This window comes from Vidua macroura, chromosome 2 (assembly GCF_024509145.1).
Source record: "Vidua macroura isolate BioBank_ID:100142 chromosome 2, ASM2450914v1, whole genome shotgun sequence".
Lineage (NCBI taxonomy): Eukaryota > Metazoa > Chordata > Aves > Passeriformes > Viduidae > Vidua > Vidua macroura.
In genome coordinates, this window is record NC_071572.1 from 92,507,403 (window position 1) to 92,530,253 (window position 22,851).

At 40.2% G+C, this 22,851-nt stretch overlaps 1 protein-coding gene across 2 annotated transcripts in view; it reads right to left on the bottom strand.

Moving 5' to 3' along the window:
- The window catches only part of LNX2 (ligand of numb-protein X 2), a 60,286-nt gene that overhangs the window by 10,799 nt on the left and 26,636 nt on the right, over nucleotides 1-22,851 (bottom strand). For both annotated transcript variants that reach the window (XM_053971524.1, XM_053971525.1), the window contains exons 2-6: nucleotides 15,532-16,056; nucleotides 7,448-7,686; nucleotides 6,194-6,393; nucleotides 2,263-2,634; nucleotides 612-758 (exon numbers count right to left, since the gene is read on the bottom strand). In XM_053971524.1, the coding sequence (XP_053827499.1) occupies nucleotides 612-758; nucleotides 2,263-2,634; nucleotides 6,194-6,393; nucleotides 7,448-7,686; nucleotides 15,532-15,932 (1,359 nt within the window). In that variant the 5' untranslated portion in view covers nucleotides 15,933-16,056. The remainder of the gene's footprint in view (nucleotides 1-611; nucleotides 759-2,262; nucleotides 2,635-6,193; nucleotides 6,394-7,447; nucleotides 7,687-15,531; nucleotides 16,057-22,851) is intronic.

Sequence of the window (22,851 nt, forward strand, 5' to 3'; positions counted from 1 at the left end):
ATGGTCAACATAACAATTATTTCACAAAGTCAACTTAAAACTGAGACATTGCATTTTTCTAATTAAAAGAACATCTTGAGCACAAGCTCTATTTTAACATGTCTTCCAAATAATACCAGCTTCATGAAAGTCTCTTCATTTTGCCTTTCTCTCCCTGCTTGAGACTCAGCAGCCTTGTAGCCAGGACTGTTGACTCATGAAGGAGATGACACATCCCTCCAACATGCTCTTTACATGCTGGATGGTGGGCATCTCACGTCTTTCCTGGCTGCAGCCAGCACAGAGCAACAATAAGTGTAACAGTCTTGAATTGACAGCCCTTCCATGCAGGAGTACCAGCCACTGTCTTAGACAAGGTCTAACAATCACAGTTGTATCAACTCACAGAACTTGCTTCTTTCAGTGTAGTCACTGTAATCCAAAACCAAACTGAAAACCTGTTGTGTATCTTTTGTTCCTACTCCACACGTGATGCAGGACTTGAGAACTTGAAAGTCATCATCATTTTTTTATTAATTAGATTAAAAAAATATAATCCTTTCTTCTAGCTTCGCCTTGCTACACACACCACCACGTGAGTATTTTTTCCTTTCAGAAGGAGAAGCACCAACCTTATGTGAGTTAGGTCTGTTGTGAAACAGCTGCTGGGACTGGTGTTGGTGTGAGCTGCTGTTGTGAGTCCCGGTGTCTCGGATAATGCTGACTGTCTGTGACTTCAGGGGTCTAGAGATGATCAAGTTCACTCTCTCCCCACTCGCCTGTTGAATACATTAGGTCATCAAATGTCATCAAGTTTGACAGGATATTGATTGAAAGGGAGGAAAACATATGACAGATTGTGAAACAAGACAACAGCAGACCTTGTTTTCCAGTTCCTTTTTAGACTGCACACTCCTTTACTTGCTTCTTTTTGCAATCTCTCCCAAAATGGAGGAGAAATTAACATTCCTCCTTCACCTCTGATGTTACCTTTACATCAGCTAAAAATCCTTTGTCAAAAAGACCATTTCTCACTTTGTGTTACAAAGCTCCAAACATTAAAATTCACCCCATTCCATTTGCAGCCTCTGTGAACTCCAACAACACATAGCAATAAATGGAAGAAATGCCTATGTGATAGCTCCAAGATCTGCAGCTTTTGATCAAAAGCCCTGAACACCTCTGGTACTTCCCAAAGATATCTGCAAGAAAGATGTTACACATGAGCATACCATAATATTCTGGATTTTGGGGAATACTGGGAGACCCAGTTATTAGATGATAATAAAACATCAACTCTTTTTATTGCGGCAAAGCCACACCTTGAAAGGTAAAAGTTACCCAGCACTAAATTCCAATCACTGTATGCAGAAATTGGGAAACTGAAATTACAATTCCCAAGATGGTTGTTATTTTAATTTCACTGCAAGGAAAACTCTTGAAATTATTCCTGAAACAAGTATTTATTACTCATTTGTACCAGAGTTTCCTATGTGGTGCTTTAAGCGAAGATGACTGCACTAGACTGCAGGAACATACTACTGGTATATTCTAACTTTCCTAAAAACAAAGCTATTTTCACCAACATCCCATCAGCAGGAAGTACCAAAGTGCTGCATCTGTTTCCTTACAGACTGGGAGAAAGACACGGATTAAAGGTTTTCCTGTGGTGACACAGATGGGTCATATGTCACCCTGCAACAAGCTTTGGGTAGTATTTGTGTCCAGGACATAACCAGACATTGGAAATAGCCCTTTTCTGAACACTCAGAAAATGATTTGTACCATGCAGAACTCATGGAAAACCTCTATTTGACTTCCCAGCTGCTACCTGTTGACTCTAACGTCTGACAAATTACTTTCTTGTTTTAACTCAATTCCACACACAGGCAAATCAATAAAAAACAAAGCCCACTTCTATAGAGCTTACTGAGAGATTAAAATACAATACATACATAAATAGAATAATAATAATAATCCTCTTTTTTTTCTTCTTTCCTTCTAAGCAGTATGCTACAATAGACTACTCTCCTTGCTACATGAACTGTCTTCTAGCCTTCAGGCTGCATTCCAGAGAAGACTAATGCATTTTTCACTTCTGAGGAGGTGAAGTTCTTCTGGTAGGTGCCAAAACAGATCCTGTTCTTTACTATTATTTTCAAAACATAAATAATTGTAAATTATATTGACACAGGCTTTTAGGCCTCACACAAGCTGTTCTGTCTGGGAACAGACTCTAGAAATAAAGCCAAGCTAAGGGCTCAGGTAGGGAAAGCAAATTACCTGTATAACCTGAGCAGCAAGCTCCGGTGTGCCGTGCTTCAAGTCGTGCCCATTAATGGCCAGCACGCGGTCATTACTGCAGAGCCTGCCGTCCTGAGCAGCCAAACCCCCTTCCAAGAGGTCAAGGATAAAAACCCCTGGCTCGTCGGTTCTGCGCACCAGCTTGATGCCGAGCTGCTCGCTGGAGTCGCGCTTGTGCAGGGTCACCTGGAAGCTGTCCTCCCGCCCGGAGCCCGGCGCGTCCGCGTGGTTGTGCATGCGGCTGCCAAAGCGCCGCTCCCGCAGCACCGTCAGGTGCAGCACCGAGCACGGCTGCGACAGCACGGCTCGAGCGTGGTTGTGGGACACGTTGCTTATGTCAAAGCTATTGACCTGCAAACAACATCAAAAGAGGTCACAATGATGTTTTCCTATGTTTAGTTAAGTCCTTCCCAAAATTCACTCGCTGCAAATTCACTTGCTGCAAAACCAGCCTTGGAGCAAACTACATGTCTGATTTCACTAGGCTTCCTCTCTTGTCCTTCCATTCTCTCTTGCAAACTTACATCGGATGTTCAATCTACAAACTTATTTTTAGGTTGGAAGAGATCCTCAAAATTGTCAAGTCCAAGTGTTAACCCAGCACTTCCAAGTCCACCACTAAACCATGTATCCAAGTTCCATATCTACATTTAAACATCTCCAGGGATGGTGACAGCACCACTTCCCTGGGCAGCCTGTTCCAGTGCTTAACAACCCTTTTGTGAAGAAATTTTTCTTAATATCCAGTCTAACCTTCCCCCTTGCACTATTTTAGGCCTTTTCCCACAAAGATGACATGTCCCCAAAAGTGAACACCCTCTGCCATCACAGGCCAAGGTTTTTGTCCTCCTTGCCTCCTATACTTGTCTTCCTTAGATCTTTATGTTGTTTGCTCTCCAGGACAAGAACACGGCGTGTGCTTTCAGTGTCAAGCCCAGCATCACTTAAAACTGCAAAATAATAGCTGAAAGAAGAATGCATCCAAATCTCTGAAGCAAGCTTGTGTCTTACAATATGCAGTATTTCCATTATGTGAAAAAACATTTTAAAAAACTGAAGCCAATAATAACGAAATTGGTTAAGACAGTAGAAAAAAGGTAGTTGTACTAATTCTAGTCTTAGCATAAACTTAGATTTTCCACAGATTTCAAGTAGGCCAGAGCTTCAGACTTATAACTTGTATCACCCAAAATTCAGTTGTAAATGAAAAACAGATTAAAATTTCTCTACCTAGAACTAAGAATTGTGTTTGTTATACAGCCCACTGATACAAAGATCAGTAATCTTCAGTCATTTCTTGCACTATTAAAGTAAGAACTGACAGTACAATGAGATTTGGTAGAAAAGAGGAGTATGACAAAAATTCAGCATGAAAGCTGTGTTTGCCTTGTTTTGTAAGAAAGGATTCAAAGTTAACACTAGAATTTCATCCTTAGCCTTGGTGGAGGAACTCCTGCCCCCACAATTTCAGCAGATAGAAGATAACACCAAAGACTCTATATTGATTGATGTGCCTTACCTAAGCCTTTTAATAGTCCTCACTGCAACCTAAGTAAGTAAAACCAAACATGTAGCTTCTCACCATCTAATAAAAATACTTAAACTATAAAAATATACAAAGTAATCTATGTACAACAGCTGCCATATTTAAACCACACATCTGAGCTGAGGGGCTCCCAGAAGTCTGTGCCGAACCACTTGGCTGTGGTGGTTCCTGATGGTGAAGGAGGACTGCACCCTCCCTGAGACACCTCCAGCCCAAAACCCAGGACAAAGCCATTACTGCTGGCAGCACCATGAGCTCAGACAGAACCGTGGTGGTGTCCTGCTCTGCTACTGCCCTGAGACAGACTGTAACCTTGGGCAGAGGGAAAAGGGGCACAGCCAGGAGAAATAACATTTAGAGCTGCCTCCCGCAAAAACCACTAGGGCCCATCCATCAGAGCCTTTAAATTAAATCCATTTTTATTTTTAACTGTAGCTAGCTAAAGTAAATACATAAAATATGTGAGCACTCAAAGGGCACAGAAGAATATATGCAATAAAATGTAATTCTGCTTTATATAAGGCTGTTTAAAATTTTAGAACAAAACAGCCTTAGCACTTCTTGGGGAAAGATATTCTCATTAGGACATGCTTCACATGAATTACAGTCACAGTCCAGCACAAAAAAGAGACAATTTGCAGAGCACTTTGAAATTGTTAGGCACCTATCTGCACCTTGCAGACAACACAAGCTTTTATGTAGCTGTTCCTAAATGCTGTTCCCACAGCTCTTAAAAGGGTAATACTTCTTGTTTGACTGGGCAAGAAAATGCTGAGTTTCATCTCACAGTCCTTTCTGGCTCTTTCTTTTACACCTTTACAGCTCATAAAAGCCCTGTAAGACATTTATAGAAATATTCAACCAAATTGTCCATGCTGAGTTGCACCTAAGTGCACCAAATTACAAATGGCAGAGATTGAACCCGATCATTTTAATACAACAGTCCAGCACCTGCACAGGCAAATTCAAAGAAATAAAGATATTCTATCTCCCCTCAAAATTTAGGTTTTACCCTCTGTACCTCTCCCTTGGCATGAGAGGAGGACTCTCATGGACACCCACTTAGCATGTGACAGCCCCACTGCCAGGCTGTTGGTAGGGAGGACTCACTGCAGCTAGTAAATTCCTGTTTACAGTCAATTCGCTGCCATTTATGGCTTTGGAAACTGTAACTGACACCTGCCCAAACAGCAAGAATTTCCAAAGCTTCACTGGAACTCAAGCTCCCTATTCTGTCAAACAAGTAGAGCTCTTAGTATAAAAATAAATGAGGCAGCATTCAATCAGTGTCTGCAATTACTTGTTGAAAAGGAAACATCTTGGAAAGCTCTTGGGTTGTTTTCTTGGCCAGCCACAATGCTTACACTCCAAGAGTGGAAAAAGGCACGTTTCTCAAAAGGGACTTTATTTTCTGAAGTGCAAACTAATTTTATTCCAAGGGTAACTACTGTATTTAAGCTACTTCTATCAGCTTGATTTCAAAACAGTGAAATGAAGAAGGCTTACAACTACATTTAGGTTGATCTTAGGCTGCCAGATCAAAAGCCAACATTCCTACTGAAATAACTTTGAATTGACAATAATATATTTGTTTCAGGTGTAATGATTAAAAATAGAAGCTGGGTGACTGTTCTGTTTATGCAGCACTCGGTTACTTTAGTGTCGTGTAAACAACCCCTTACCCAAATATAAAAACCAAAAGTTCAAAATTAATAGAACTTGATCTTTTTAAATTGCCTGTGGTTAATTACTTAAAACCAAAACAAAAGTACACAATCAAAATCAACTTACATTTTGCTTATTTTTTTTTCTTTAAATGCTTAGAGCATCTTGCTTTAAATTCTTTCACTGAAGCCTAACACTGAGACTTTTATACATATTGAAAGATGCTGGTCAACTGCCTCAGCTTTTGGAAGATAACTGTGAAGCCATATTAAAATAACAGTTTAGATAAAGCCAGCCTTACAATCCACAAATTGCTTCTTACATAGGACATGTTAGGCCAACTTGCTAGCCAGAAATAACCTTGGGCTCCTTTGGAATGCATGAGTAAAGCTGAAATAAGGACCAAGTCCCACAACATTTAAAAACAGACAAATAAACTTGTATTTTAAATGTTGATAACAGATGCTAGGGAGGAAAGATAATTCCAGGGACTGGTCTGACAAACAACATAAAGCGTGATAGCCAAAAGTGCTACAACAACAGGCTCTGCTCTGAATATTAATTTGCTTTCCAACTGATAATTGCAAAGCTAACATTGACACAGCATAGTCTGACAAGAAAAATCTTCCATTTCATTTTAACAACAATTCTGCAAGGAACAGAAAGCAAGCAGACAGAATATGTAATTAGGTTCCATACTTGAAGTATTTGGTCTCCAGCAAGAAGTCTTCCATCTCTGGCAATGATCCCATCTCGATAAACCTCTTGAATGACAATGTTGATCAAAGGTGTTTCATTACCACCCACTATGCTAATTCCTAATTCAATATAAGGATTGGACCGATGAATTTCAATAGTAGTGATCTCTCCTTCAGGCAAGGTAGGTGGCTGTTGATTTGCTGCCAATTATTTTTAAAAAGAAAGACAATTAATATCTTTTCTACTTCATTCACTTCCAATATAATAAACCACCAAAAGATAATGTAGACAGGCCACAAAGCAGCAGTTTAACAAAAAAATGAAACCAGTGCAAATGGATGACTTCCACTACTTGTTGAAACCCCTAGCTTGTTAGAAAGCAGCTAATGACTTAGTAGCATCCATGCTTCCTGAAATGGGGTCATTTGGATTGGAATAGGATACTCTGAACCCTTTGGATCCCATGCTTTATAATCCACTTCATATCCTTCATTGGGTCATCTGGGGATTTGCATTCGGTGATGTTGATAAAAATGTATTTTAGGGGTTAGCCCACTATAACCTCTTTGTCTTGCAATTGCATGAGGAGCTGCTATTGAGTTACTGGGTCAACTTAAGGAGCCCATTTCTTGGGAGCAAACATGGAGACAACTAAAGAGGAAAAAGGAGAATGCTAAAGGATGGCAAATAGAGGAGAAGAAAGGGGACAGGACCACCTTCCTCTGTGGTAAGGCTCAGCACTTCCTCTCTAAAATCCCAGATGCTAAAGGTGTTACTGCTCATTCAGTGCAGATGGGTGCAGGAGTAACTCAGCTGCCTTTTTGCTCAAGCACGACAGCACTCAGTGTGTAGAGAAGGCTGCTGATCCAGCTGGGGGGAAAGGGTGAACAGGGAAAAACAAATCTCATCTTAGAGAACAACTTTTGTAATTTTACAGAAACTACACTCCTTCCATCTCACTTGTGAGGCCAGTCCCACTAGCAAATTAACATGAACTACTACACCATGACACAATAAATGATGATATAGTACCACATTAGCCGGCACACACTCTGAGATATTTCTTCCCTTCCTGAGACTATCTCAGTTGTAAACTTGCACATAATCAAAATCCACTAATATTTCTCCAGAAACTGCAAAAGAAAAGAGCCACAGACGAAGATGCACATTCACAGTAGGTAAGAGACAAGCTCTGACACCACAAATGTTTCCACATCTGATAAAAGAGACTTGAGAAGATAAGTGATGACATACTGTCTGCTACTGTGTTCTCCTCGAAAGGCGGATTGTCGATGCCAGGCTCGTCTGTCCACGCGGGCAGGGCGGGCGAGGTAAAGCTTGGCTCAGCTGGCACTATTCCCTGATCAGCATCCGGAGATAAACTGCTGGGCTGCTCCTGCCCGCCGAGACCACTCTCGCCCTCTGCTTCTGCTTGCAGCTTGCTCGTTTTCCTTCTCTCCAGAGCAACTCTCCGATGAGAAGCCCCAGGACACCTGTAAAGGCAACACTGATATCATGCTTCAAGCCTGCAGCCCTGTTTGTAGCACAAAATGCCCAAGTATTTCATTGAGTTAAATCAGTCTTCTTCAAAGCCATAGCTTTAAACACAGCATTAAAAAATATTAAACGCATTGAATTTTAAGGCCAAAATACATTTTAGTGGACAAAACCCCAATACTGCTTTCTTCACAAAACTTCTACTAGGTAGTTTTTTGGCCATGAACTCAATGTGCCGTAACACCTTTTGAATGTGGACTTATTTTGTTATCACAGAATGGTTTTGGAAAGGGCCTTAAAGATCATCTAGTTCTAACCCCTTTGCCATGGACAAGGATACCTTCCACTAGAAGGTGGATTCTGTACATTTCAGTTTCTGGAAGATAACCTGCTGGAAAGATGGCAAAAAAAATCTGCATAAGAGAAGCCCTGTTCCAAGACACAACTGGAGACCTACTGAAACCATCTCCTTTCACCTTAGTAAGCCAAAAGAAGTAAGCACTATATTTTCCTGGGCTTATTCAAAGGAGGAAAGAGATGAAAAATTTCCCCATATTGCAATCTAAGTGTTAAAATACTGAAATAAAATTCTGCTTCTCCAGAAGTCTGTATGAGAGGTTTAGCAAAAGTAACAACTCTGTTCATCACTTGTCTCTTGGGCCAATAGAAGGTGTTCTCATCTCCCTCCTGTCTCCTGTTTTTTCTTTCTGACTTAACATAGGAGGTGCAATTTTTGTTTCCCTTATGTAACAGTATTTGATGCTTTTCATTACAAACTCAGTTTTTAAAGTTTCCATTACTCTTAAAGCAGTATTTTTTTTGCTTATGTTTAAAAGTCTACAATAGATCATTGCAAAAAAAGGGCCACAATGTTGCAAATTTATAGAAAGCCTTCATTTATTGAATCGTCTTGCACTTATATGCACATAATTAGATGTGGACATCAATCTTACATCTACCTCTGTGACAGTTTTACCAGTGTCTGATAAATCACTTCTTACAGTATTTGATGTCCTTAAAGTTCCTGCTTTTGAAGCTGCTGACCACCCCAAAATGCTCATACTGTAGCAGTATCAGAAAAAAAGGAACCACATTCCTGAAAGGATTCAGTGTTTGGGAACCTGTCAAATTGTTATAAAAAAAGAAGTAATTATTTATTCTTGCAAGAGAAGAAAAGTGTTAACAGAGTAAAAGTCAGCAGAAGCCTAATGACATCCTAAGTTATTAAAGCAGAATCTGGCAATTATATGGTTAGACTGTTTCAGCACGGATTTTGAAGACAACCTGCTTACAAAGTTTTCAGATCCAAAGAACATTGATAAAGCTTTTGTGACCCCCACCCATGTTATACATACATAATATTAGATATAGATATATATATGAAAATACCTTTTTTTTTTTTTTTAATGATATACATAGAAGGATAGAGTGGCTGTGGCTGGAATGGATTTTAGCGACCATCTAGTTTAAACCTCCATGCCATGGGCAGGAACACCTTCTACTAGACCAGGTTGCTTGGGGCCCCATCCTGCCCGGCCTTGAACAGTTTCAGTGACGGGGCATCCACAGCTTTTCCAGGAAACTTCTTCCAGTGCCTCACCACCCCTACAGTACAGAATTTCATCCTATTATTTAACTTAAATCTACCCTTTTTCTGTTTAAAGCCATTCCCCTTAACTTATCACTACATGCCCTTACAAAAAAATCCCTCTCCAGCTCTTATATGTCTTTTAGATACTGAAAGGTATCTAAAGGTATCTAAAGGCTATAAGGCCTCCCAGAGGAGTTCTCTATGTGTTCTCCCCTTGTCTCATGTCTCCCTTTGTGTTCTCCATGTTCAGAAGAGTAGAAAAGGTAACCCAAATATGCTCTGAAATATGCATAAAAACATACATTAGAGACAGTTCATATTATGACACGATGCATTTCAGAAATAATTCCTTGGGGCTTTTCCCAAAGAAACTGCTGATCATTTTGTTCTTCAAAGTTAAGAAAGTGTAAGTGGGAAAGATGAAAATTATTTGAAAGGTTTTGCTTTGTGAAAATGTTTATCTTATTTTAATGATGGAGCATAACCCTATTTCTTGGCTTTGCCCAGACAGTATTTACTACAGAAAATCACTGGTATAGGGACAGATCAGCCAATATATCTGTCTGGTGGCCAGAGACACACAATTACATGTGAAAATCAGCAGGAAATTTCTATCACTGATCGTTTCACAGTGCAAACCTCAAAACAACAGCCCCAATAGACCAAGAAAAGGAAAGATGCTATCACTTCCCTCAGTATTTCTAACATATTTTAACTTGATGGGTTAGCCTCATGGTCCCTCAAATGTTAGTGCTGGCAACAGGGCAAAAAAAAAGGAACCATCTCCAACATCACTCACTTCTGCAGCAACACAGCAAGGGGTAAATGCTCTTGCAGAGAAAACCTTTTGTCTGCTGGGAGCTCTGACAGACAAGCTCTCCCACACTGATTCACCAGAATTTAGAACAAAACCACCCCAAGCTGCGTGTCCTTGCTGTCCCTGAACTGCTGTGCTATAGAAGTGGTGATTTCTCAGCAAAGAAGTAAATGAACAGTTCAAAACCAACACTGTCAGAGAACCACGCCTCAATCCCTCTGAGCCTGACAGCAGAGTTCAGCCTTACTGGACTGCTTCTGTGAGCCAGACACTTCCTTAGATACCTCCTGCAAACCACTGCACTGTTGTTGACTCTGACTCAGCCATCTCACAAGGCCTGAGGAGCCCAAAGGACCTGCTCGAGGTAGAGAAAAGCACACCTTAGAGTTTTGGGTTTTTTTAAGATGTGTCAAACCAGGACAGCACAAAACTCATCCCTGGAAGTATCCTATTTCTGTCAAAGCCTCCTAAACCACAGCCAGGTCCTCCTCCACCCTCCCTCACACAGCACATTCTCCCATCATTACCTGGCAGCTGATGAAAGTCATCACACAAAATATAAATAGATTTGAGGTTTATTTTGGCCAATGATATTTAATTATAATTTCAAAAGCTAGTACCAAGAAATCTAAACAGCCTCCTGAGCACACCTACTCAGTTCAGTGGAATCCTTTTTGTGCAGCATTGTATGAGGCAAAAAAAGGCCAAAACACCACAGATTCTTACCCAAATTAACCAGTAATTGTAATAGACTCTGAATTTCAGTCTAGTACAGTGCAACTGCATTGCCAGGAAAGTAGCAGTCTAGTGGAGACATTAATTCATGGGATGCCAGTTCCTAGGTCTTTAAACACAGCATGCCACCTTCCAATCAGCAAAGCCCTGTATTGGTATTCAAGCACATCTATATGGAGATTTTTTTTTTTTTCCCACTTGCAACATAAAAAGATTTTTGTTGGCAGTAAGAAAGTATTATTCACAAACAGCAAAACCATATAGCAGTTGTAACAGTTAAGTGCCAATAAATCTCCAGAGGTGCACACTTTCACTAACACCAAATATCTGGGATAAAGAGCATTTTGGACTAAACCTTGTAACACGTTATGGACACAGATGGGCATCTTGTGATCAAAACAAGCTTTGAATATTGGACTCCTTTACTCATAAAAACATTCTCATAAAACAAATTGCATAAATAAGGGTTGAATTCAAACTTAGAGAAACGGTATTTCATACCTACCAATAAAGCCAGAACATCTTGTCTAGGAGCAAAAACAAAGGGAGGACTGTTGTAAAAATTTTTAGAAATTCTTTAATTTCCTTCATGAATCAAGATGCTCAAGAGTAAGATTCCAACTCAAACTATTCCATGATAGTAAAACTACCCAGCTAAAGCAACAGCGTGATCTTACTTAATGGGAAGACTGAAGGACAGTTATTCTAGGGATGTGAAATTAGCTTCTGCTTATATTCAGCTTCTTCCTCAACCCTCTTCAGTACCAGCTTCTGCTCAGTTCTGGACAGTGACAAAGTATAGCTTTTACCTTCAATTTCTCTTAATTCTTATCAGACAGAGAAGAAAAATGGGTCTTTTTGTCTGGTGGGTTTTTGTTGTTTTTTTTGTTTTTTTTTTTTTTTTTTTTTACAGCCAAGTCTGCTGGCTTTCTCATTTAAAAGCTGACTTCTTGGAACACTAGCAGCAATCCCTCTCTGCTGATAAAAAGAGCTTTCATACAAAATTAAGATGTAGTTTACAGGGTATTTCTGTGGAATAACAGTAGGAGCTTGAAAAACACATTTGCTCACTGACTACTGAAAAGAAAGAATTCATTGTAACATATGCCATCAGCTTCTGCCCAGTCCAGTGGTTTTGATAAAAGCAAACACACAAAATAACCTCAAACCAGTTGCACTAAATCATTTTCCAAGCAGGACCTGTATTTAAGCAAAGAAGCAACCCAAGTGCCTTTGCTATTGCTCATAAAACTTTGCCAGCAAAGTGACCTTAAGCAGTAATTCTGGCAAGATTTACAGCTACAATTTAAAGTAAAACCTGGTGTAGCTTTCCTGGTGTAGGAAAGTTAAGTGTCTGGGTCTTAGTTTCTCTTTTGACAGGGAAAAAAAAAAAAAAAAGAAAGGAAAAAAATATGCAAGTGGGGGAAATGGGGCACCAGGAGTTATCTAGGTTTGGGAATCAGAGAAGACTAAGGAAAAATAAGAGTGCTTTTTTGAATACTTCCCTCTCCTACCCAACAATGTGAGAAGCTTACAAGGAGGCAAGTGGCTTCAGAGCAGAGAACAACCACAGAGAGATTGTTTACCTTTCCAGCAATGGCTAGAGTCCATATGGCATGTAAAAACTATGAATCTATTGCCTATCCACTTATTCAAAAGAGGGTTAAATCCCACAGATCCTCTTCACTTCTGGTGTTCCGAAGTGCCAGGCAGGGACAGTACCTGCAGCTAAAATGGGAGAGGGTAGGAAGAACAGGGCTCACCAGCACTGACATAAAAACCAAACTAACTGGCATTGCCATGATTTTGAATGACAAAGTTCTGTATCTTTACAACTTGTCTTCCCATGGATTTTGTTACTCTAAATCCATATATTAAGCATGCTAAGTGACACCCAGTGAATAGCTCAATTGTTTCTTCAATTCCAAAAAATGCAACCCTACATAAAGGTCAAACTTAATTTGACATAAAATTACCTGCAATGTTACCCAGTTGGAAAAATGTCTCCATCCAAACTGGTAACTCTAAGCTACCATAGGGAAATACAGGAGGTGACAGCTAAAACCCAACTAAAAAGCACTAAACACAATACTCAACCCTCTCATTATAAAGTTGTAAGAATTTCACAATATGATTTTGTACAATAGACTTCTTTCACTTCTGAATAATCCATAAGAATTACCTCAATTAAAATCATACACAGAAAATGTCATTAACTTTTTGTCAGATTTTCTTCTCATAAATATACCTTTGATATCTAGAAATCACAGAAATACAGCATTAACTAGGTTGGAAAAAACCTTTGAGACCATAGAGTCCAATCCATGACAAAACATCACTATATCAACTAGACCATGGCATTGAGTGCCACATCCAGTCTTTCCTTAAACAACTCCAGGGAATGAAAATGACACTTACTTTACTAAACCCTAACAAATTTTCTGTACCAAGTGACTGAAAAACAGTACATGACTCATATGGTTCTGCCCTTTAAATCATATATTACATGCACTGTGTTTAACTTTAAAAACAAGTTTGCAAGTGATGTAATGAAACTCAAGAGTTTGAGAAATCAAGAATATTTTCTTTGTGCAATGAGGTATCACGGAGCGCAATCAGTGACTGTGAAGTAATCAGGTTTGTGTTTGATGCCTCTCATCTCCTTGTGGGAGCATCTTACAGTAATGCTCCCTACACTCTGAGGCACCTGGTGGATACAACGACATTTTCTTCCAGCTTTTATGCTCAAATGAAGCCAATAAAAAAACACTGGAAAACCCTAGTGTGAAGTTTTTAGACAGTGAAAATTAAGCAACCATACAGCTTTCTTCAGAAACACAAACCACCTCATGTAAAGGCTTGTTGAGACTGGTTTATATTAATCAATGCCGACAATTACAACAATACTGAATTTTTTATTTCTTTCCTAAATGTAATGATCAGTAGTAGAAGCTTACTGGATTCACTAATCCTTATAGAATTATGCAGTTGCTGCCATCATTTATGTCAGCAATGGTATTTTATAGGTGTTCAGATGTTTGCAAATAAACTTAATTGAAAACTGTAAATCACCATATACTCAAAATGTGCATCAGCCAAGATAACCAGGACAACAGAAGGAATTGAAAATGAGCAGCCTTCTGCAACTGAAAGCTTTTTCCAGCCGACAAACAGGAGAAGTTTGTGACTCAGCTCACTTGAATTCCATTATAACCGTGTGCATTAAGTAAATGGATATTTCACGTATACTTAAAGAGTACATACATAGTGTTCTATGTACAAGTAAATTACATGACCCTGTTCTAAACAGCCCTAATATCATTCAAAACTATGTCAGCCAAGGAAAAAGGACTAAAGAGGTGAGGGATATGACTTGGGAAAGCAGAAGAAGAATCAAATATTTAGCAGTAGTCTTGCTAGCATTTTGCCTTTTATTAAAATCTAATCAGTTAATTTTTGCCTTTTATTAAAATAGAATCACAAAACAGTTAGGCTTCCTCACCACCCCCAAGTCATCATATAGATCAGAAAATACTTGCCACTAGTAAACAAGCAAGTGCTTAAACTAACATGGAAGCCATGTGGAGAACTTAAAAAGAAAGAAGATAAAAACCTAGAGAGAAAGGCTCCTAATTAGTCCCTGTACCTCCCTGACATGGACACCATACTACCACAATAAAAAACAGCCAGGCAGCTCCACGCTCACCACAGTCCACAGGGCTGTGGCATTTTCTGCATGCCCAGGGTCCTCCCAACCTCTGAATCCGCAGAAGCCTTCAGGATGTGTGGAAAACTGAAGAGGGCACACTGGAAATAGGAATGTGAGCAAACAGTTTCCAAGGCAGGTGGTCTCTGTCCTTTTCCCCTTCTCTGCAGAGCACTTGCCTGCAGGCACATCCGCACCACACACACACTCCCAGTCTCCTCTGCAACATCATTCTCCACCTGAAGAGAGAGACTCCAAGAGTCTCCAAATGGACAAAGACCAAGACTTGGAAACAAATCCATGGAGTAGGTCCACACACCTCTCAAATAAACCTGTCTGGGTGGTCACCAGTGTCCCTGGACTGGGCGACAGGCAGAGAAGGCCCATCAGTCCTAAGAGATACCATGTCCATCTGCCTACCTCAAAGCAGAATCAATTCTGATGTAACTATTCCTGATCAAAGTTCAACATGTTCATAAAACACTTCTAAAAATGGGGAATGGACAACTACCACCTAACCAAGCTATGCCAGTGCCTGACCACTATAAAGCTTTTTTCCCCTAAAATCTGAACTCAATCTTCTTTGTTCCTACTGCACCAGTTCTCTCCTCTCTGCAGACAGAGTTTGCACATCTCTAGTTTTTCCACTCCCTCAACCTTTTTTCTCCTACTGTAATCACTCACTATTGTATTTTTCTTGATAAATAGTTTTCTTCAGACCTCTAATGATCCATGTCATTTTCCCTATAGCTATCACCAAGTAGTCTTCACTATCTTCTGTTGTGATGTACAAAAGAAGGGTAATCCAGTGCATTGCCTGTGCACAGCTACAGACTTGACCATTTCCTAGGGTCTTCTTCACAGTTCTGCTGTGAATTTAAAAGCCACCACCAACTCTCTCCCCTTCTCCTGCCCACAATTTGTACTGCTACACAAACTGGCCACAAACAAGCGTGTAGGGAAAACGCAACACGAGCACCTGCAGCGCTCACCTGTTTTTAAGATGCGCCGCCAGGTCACATCGCTGCATCACCTCCTGACACACAGAAGAGAAGGGGCACAAGACAAAGAGCTTGTCTAACAGTTTATGAACAAGGATGCTGGATTTTTTGCAGAGTTTAAAATGGAGTCTTTTTCGATCCAGTGGGCAGAAATCCTTCTCCTGCAGAAAGTTCCTTAGGCACTTGTAGCAGAAAGTGTGTCCACAGGGAGTGTCCAACGGCTGCAACAAGGGCTGAAGGCAAATGTGGCAGACCAAGTCATCATCCACCTCGTTCTGGTAGTTGTAGAGATGGTTCTCCCTTGTCCAGTGCTGCTGGCCACACTCAAAGCACAGAGGGTTCAAGGAGGCATTCTGCTCCACTGCAGCCATGTCATCACCTGCAGTCCCCATTTTACAGCTAAGAAGGCTGATGGATCCTTTTCCTCTTCCTTCTCATAGGATGGGGATGCTCATGTAAAGCTCACAGCAAAGCAACTTCTTCCAGGGTGACTTATATATGCTCTTCAGTCATTTTCTGCAACAAATAAAGAAATACAAATTATTCATTTTGCAGGAAATATGGGTGTTGTCTTTAAAGCATTTGACATCTGGGTTTACCAAAATGTCCAAGACCAAGGTAGATCAGGGGAATATTCCTGGGTTTTTTTAAGTTTGTCAAAGAAAAGAACAGCAAAAATTCTACAAATACGAATCCTTTTACAACACAAACATTTTATGGCGTCCTAAGGGCTGGTGCAGTGCACAGTCTTCACCCGCAAGATGACCATTTTGTGACAGCAAGGACACCACATTATGCATTGTCACACTAGAAGCATGCAATTAGCATTTGGCACAAAAATACCCTATTGTGGAGTGATGGTTATATGATCAAATAATTGTGTTCTTTAATATGAGATAACAATTTTAATCTGGTCCTACTCTGTTATTTGGATTTTGACCATACAGAATATTTGGTTATTAGTAATGTTCTAAATACACTGCACTGAAAATAACAGCAAACGGCTTAGCCCAGTTCATTTCATTAGTAATACTGCAAATATATCATCACCTACTTCTAGGTTTTCTATGTGGATTGCTACACAGTAAGAAGGACAGATTCTATCCAGTATACCCATTTGATTTAGTACAGAGGCCAGTAATAATGATATGGAAGAAACTAATAATATGAAACTACTGGTTTCAAACAACTTACTTGTCTTGCTTTTTACCTAAAAAAGTTACAGCACACTCAGTGTGGCAAGAAAGAACTCTAGGTCAGTCACCATGGGATTTATTTTCTAAACTTTTTATTTTATTAAACTTTGCCCCTCTTAAAATAGCTGCTTGGGCAGGAAGTTGTGCAGCCATCAGTCTGCAACTTCAAACAATAAATCCTTATCCCTCCCAAGCTTATTTATCCTTCTCTCCCTTACAGAATCACAACACCTGACACACACAGCATGATGATTTAGAAAATAAAACAGATTCTCTCATAGTCTTAAGACACCTCCATATTTGTTAGTTTTGGTAAATGTTCTTACTTGTGGGGGGAGAAAAAAAAATCAAATTAGAGCAATGCTTACTTTGTATCAAAATTCTTTACTGCAATTCAGCAAGCAACTCTCACAACAGAGAGTGTTTTCTAGCAGACTAGTAGAAAAGATACAGAGAAATGAAAACTAGTAGTCTAGGTATCAGCTCATCATCTTTATTTCCGACTGTTGAAATGCAGTTCTAAACATATACTCTGAAATTTAATGTGGAACGCACACATTTTCCTGTGTCTTACTTTTTATGAGATTCCCTATTTTGATTTTTGCCCCTTAACCTCACACAGCCAAGCACAAGACTTAGAGCACATTTTACAAGGATTATTATATCCTTTGACGCAAAAAGGATTAAATAGTAATTTGTAATCCACGCTTCTATTCTACCATGGAAATTGATGCTCATCGTTGCCCTGTCTTGTAGCAGATAATGTGCACCTTCTGGAAAGGATTTCACAAGGGAAGAGCATAGCAGTTCTTTGTTGCTGGAGACTAAGAACACAAAATGAGACCCCAAAAGAGATTAGTCAAAAAACAGTCTTAAACATATTATGTAAGAGCTCAAAGATTGGAGAGCAGATAAGAGCAGTGCATGGGGCCCTTGTGTTCAAACCACAGCTCTCTCACTCTGCATTCATGCTGCTGGATTAACACAGAAGGGATGAGACCCATCTAATGGCTGGTCTTTATGTAATGTAAAATAAACCAGATAAATGTTCTAGAAAAACACAGCACTGATTTGTGACTTTACCAAATTATTTTGTCAGTCAAGGCAGGGGAGGAATATATGGCATGAGTTGTATTGTACCTGCAACACCAACAGGCCCTGCAGAGCAAAGTGACACACAGATCAGGCAGCAAAAGTCACTGTACAAGTGTGCTGCCCAAATTGTACACCTGTTCCTACTACTGACTACAACCAGGACTCTTCCTCCTTCTCCAAGCAACCAAAACTCAAGAAAGAACAAATTCCTGATACATAGAATCATAAAATATTCTGAGTTGGAAGGGATCCATTAGGATCATCAAGTTCAACACCTGGCCCCGCACAGGACACCTCAAGAGTCAAACCATGTGCCTGAGAGCATTTGCTCAAACCCTTCTTGAACTCTGTAATCCTTGGTGCTGTGACCACTTCCCTGGGGATACCATTCTAGTGCTCAACCATCCTCTGGGTGAGAAACTTTTTCCTGATATCCAACCTAAACCTCTCCTGGCCCAGCTTCATGCTGTTTCCTTGAGTCCTGTCACTGGTCATGAGGAGTGTGGATATTGGTACTTGCCCCTCCCCATCCCACCATGAGCATGTTGAAGACCATCACTGAGGCTATGGAAAAACCAACACCATTCTGTCACTACTGTAATGGAGACTCCTGACTGTGACCATCCCAAACTGACCTCCTTGAAGGCTTCTAGCATTTCTATCCCTTGAAGTCTGTGTAACTCACGTGGCAGTCTGTGACAGAGCATGAATCAGTGTCATGGAGTACATATACCCATGAGATATTTTGACATTTATAACTGGCTGTGGTCAAAGAAATCTGCACCTCTCTTTTAGGAAGTTGTAAGTAATCATTTTTTGTGTTAAAAATTGTAATGAGTTCCTTTAAATTTTGAACAAAACATAAAACCAGAGAAGTTACTGAGTAACCACGCATTCACTACCACGTAAAAAACTATAATCACAAGCCTTCTCTCTTAGGAAAGTTATACGCAGAGACAGGCTCTATTTACTGTAATCACAAGAGCTTGACACAGGCAGTCACTCTATGGCCACCACTGCAGGAGGTGAGCAGACACTCCTGTTCGTATTGCTGGCCCATCCCAGGGTCTGAATGCTGCTGGTGCAGGGACAAACATCCTGGGCTGTGCTTTGCTAGAGAGGTGCTACCCCGAGCCAGAGACAGGCTGTTCCTGGTGGCAGCCGACATTGCCTCAGTGCTGTCACTGCCCTGGTAACTTAAACCATCAATAAATGCCATATAAACTAAGTCCACCACCTCTTCTGCAGCTGACATGACCACCCTTCCACCACCTCTCTGCCAGCAGAGCTGTGGAAGAAAGAGATAGTGGATTACAGAATGAAGTTTCAAAAGAAAAGAAAAATCTCACTGCCACTGTTGTAGTGTGTTTTGTTTAAAATTCATGTTTGCCCCCTGTTCTCCTCCTTAATCCCCTCCTCTTCTGAGCTGCCAATCTTCCCAAGGTCTTCCCTAACCCCCTCCATTCCAAGTTGTCAGTCCTCCCTTTCCCCACCCCTTTCTCCAGAATGTTCCTTGTCAATCCTCCCTATCCCTACCCCTCCTTCCAGAGTGTTCCCTATTTTGTTATACTCGACACCCTATTTGTTACTTTGTGTTATTCCACTCCCTTATCTCTCCTGATAGGTTTATAATAGTTTAGTCCCACCTTAGACCACTCCCCAGCTTTACCCTCATTGGTTAATGTTCCTGCACCCCTCCTCCTGAGTTACTGTATAAAACTTCCGTTCCTGTCCCGAGTCTCATCTTGGGGCTCCATCTTGTCCGTCCAATAAATACACTCTGGTTTACCCCAAGACCCAGGTCTTCATTATCTGTCCCTGCACCGAACCTGCTGATAACTGGGATTGCAGAACTCGTAGGGGGACGGTCTTGCCCCTGCATTCGCTGCCCAGCACGCCCCCGTGACAGCATGCTGCGACATGCCACCACCAAAAAAAACCCCTAAACCAACAAAAATAAATAAGTAAATAGATACCACTACCACACTGGGAAAAAAAAAAATTTAAAAAAATCAAGATTTCTTTATTTTCACATTGCTGTGCTGTACTTGGGGCAAGCCCATTCCATGACCGAGGAAACTATCACGAGGATTTTTATTGATCATATACTGTGGCTGCCTAATTATTGACCTAAAGACATTTTACCATCTGCTCCCAGTGCAAAATACCAGTTTATTTACAAAGTTCACAAACACAGAGTCTGTGGTCTGAGCAACAGCTGAGATGACAGGTCAGGTCTAAATTTCCCTGATGTAAAGTACTATATCCCTGAAATCCACAATACCAGAGCACTGCCATTTATAATACCCTACTTCAACCCTCTTTCTGCATCCCTTATATTATTTTCTATGTCTCCTGTCATAGCTCCACAGGATGATAACAGCCCAGGAAAGCTGCAAACAGGAAAAATAACCAGAATTATAAAAAATACGAAGTGGGTAAAAGAGCCAGCCAGGCCTGTTATTCAAGTCATTCCCTAGAAAATAATTTTCCCAGGACTTCATTAAAACAGTCAAATAGTGCAGGTGGTGCCCTGCTTTCAGTTTTAAATTACAATCCACTTGGGAACTGGGCAAGACTGGACACCCAACTGCAAATTTTATGTGCAAATTATTAGTTTTTTTAAGTGGAGTGTGCACAAGAGTGATTTTAGACTGAAAAAGACAGCCTTATCCTTAGGCCTCTAGTTCTGATTTATTGATACAATGAGCATTCTTTAGAGAAGCTCAACACATTTTTACAAAAGCATTACATGTCAGGCTTTATACCTACATCAGATTTCACAATATTTATTTCTTCTCTCCGAATGGGTGCTATTAAAAAAAAAAAAAAAAAAAAAAAAAGGAAAACCACAAGCAAACTGGAATTGTAGCAGTAAGTTAACCTTTTAACTGTGGTTGTCTTTATGTAAGTCACAAATAGTTAACACTAGTTCCAGTTTGAAGTTAATGTAAACATGTATTTTGCAATTAATGCTCTCACAGATTTAAGCAATCTATTTCTACATTATCTTATTAAAATCCTAGAGATTTACAGCCCATTTACTGACTGTTCAAAATTTTACAAAAAACCCAAGTATATTCCAGAAGTAAACAACTATGCAAAATACCCATCTTACCAACTACTCTGTTTAAAAATTACCTTTAATATACCCCAATTTTTTATTTCATTTACAACTGTCTATGCAATTTTCTCAACCAAAAGCAAATGTCAAAAGAATGCCCTAAGATGAATGACACCCCTGTTCCTTTGGAGGACTCCATTTTCTCTGTATCCCAAAATGGCTGGGATGCAAATCTCAGTTCTGCACCTAAGAACTCTCTAACCAAAGGGATGTATTTGCACTTAAATCTATCTAACCACTAAATCAATGATTAATTTCTTCTGTGTAGTTTAAACCAACTGCAAGTGGAAAATTGTCCACTGGTATTGGTTGCTTCTTCTCTTCATCCCAGAGGAGATGAGATCCCAAAATTTTGCTGCCAGCTGGCATCACAGGAATGCCTTATTCCTCTCCAGCGTGGCAAGGGAGCATATGGAAAAAATTGTAACAGCTATGGTGAAGATTTCATGTGACCCTAAATTCAGGCAGTCCTGTCCTGGCCAGGCAGATTTGACCTTGAGGGGTAATACAAAACACACACCAATCAATAACTCTGAACAACAGCACTGTCGTCACCCTGGATTTCAGGAAAGATTGGCTTAATTTTAAAATGTCACAAGATTTCCACAATCTGTTCTCCATGAACAATAGTCCCTGATTGCCTAAGCTTGATAGGAAGGGTCTTATAATTCTGAAATTCCCCTGTGCTTTATGCAAATGCCACAGCTATGAGCAGGATCTCTGAGAAGTCAGGAGTGTTTGACATAAGTCCCAGGAAAGAAAAACTAGACAGTGGTTAAACCCATTGCTTAAAACCACATCATGACATTAATTAAACATTAGTTCTTAGTTCCCAGTCCAGTATTCTTCAAAGGAATTACAGCATCAGGATGATGACTTCTAACTGTTCTCAAAGCAGACCCCTAGCTGAAGTGAAAGAATAAAAGACAGAAGAAATTAATAAAAAACATAATGAGAATAAATAGCTAGCAAACATCACCATAGGGGAAAAGTGTTATTTCCCATCTCCCAGTAAGCATGACCTAGCTCATTAGATACAATCTCTGCTTTAATATTAAAAGTCATATAGCAAACAAGTGAAGCAGTACTAGCAACACGTATTGACTTTACAATATCCATGTTAATTATACTGATATCCAAAGGCTGCACTGCCTTGAAACACCAAAACCCAGTTCATGAGGCAATAATCCTGTTAGATTCCTCCTCTTTTGAAAATGCAAGCAAATGAAAGATTTGTCAAAGCATGACAGCTGGCAGCTCCAAGTCAAAAATCTACAGGAGATGGACAGGGCACAGCAATTAGCCTGGGACACTTTTTGCTATTGCTGCAGCCCCATATGCCAATTACCCAACACATCTATTTTTAGTGCTGATGAGCAACCTCTTCCACGTTTTTAAGTTGTTCAGCAAAATGATTGGAATTTTTGTATTCAAACTAAATAGTATGGTGCCTGAATGGCAACTTTGTTCCACTGAACCACAACCAGGCAATGCTGGGCTTGCAGTAAAACCACCTCTCCAGAGATTATTTTTTGCCTCTGTGCTAGTCTTTTTGTTCCATAAAAGGAATGCCCTCACAGACGAGGAGTCAGCCCTACACCAGGTGTTGATGTGGCACCATCACTGCAAAGGCAACAGGTCACAGGTGACGACTGTCCTTCCCTGCCCCAGGGGTGAGGGTTTTTATATGCAATTCCTCAAAAAGAAAGTGCACACGCACTCCCTTGCTGGGTATTTTCACAGTCCGGTATTTTTCAAGGACATGACATGAAACCCTACTTAAATCTGACAAATAAGGAGCATTTGGGAAAATTAACAGGACTAAGTTGTGTTTTGTATTTGTGGAGTGCTGCGTTTCCGTGGCAACTGGGGGCTATGGGCTTTAATTACCATCAC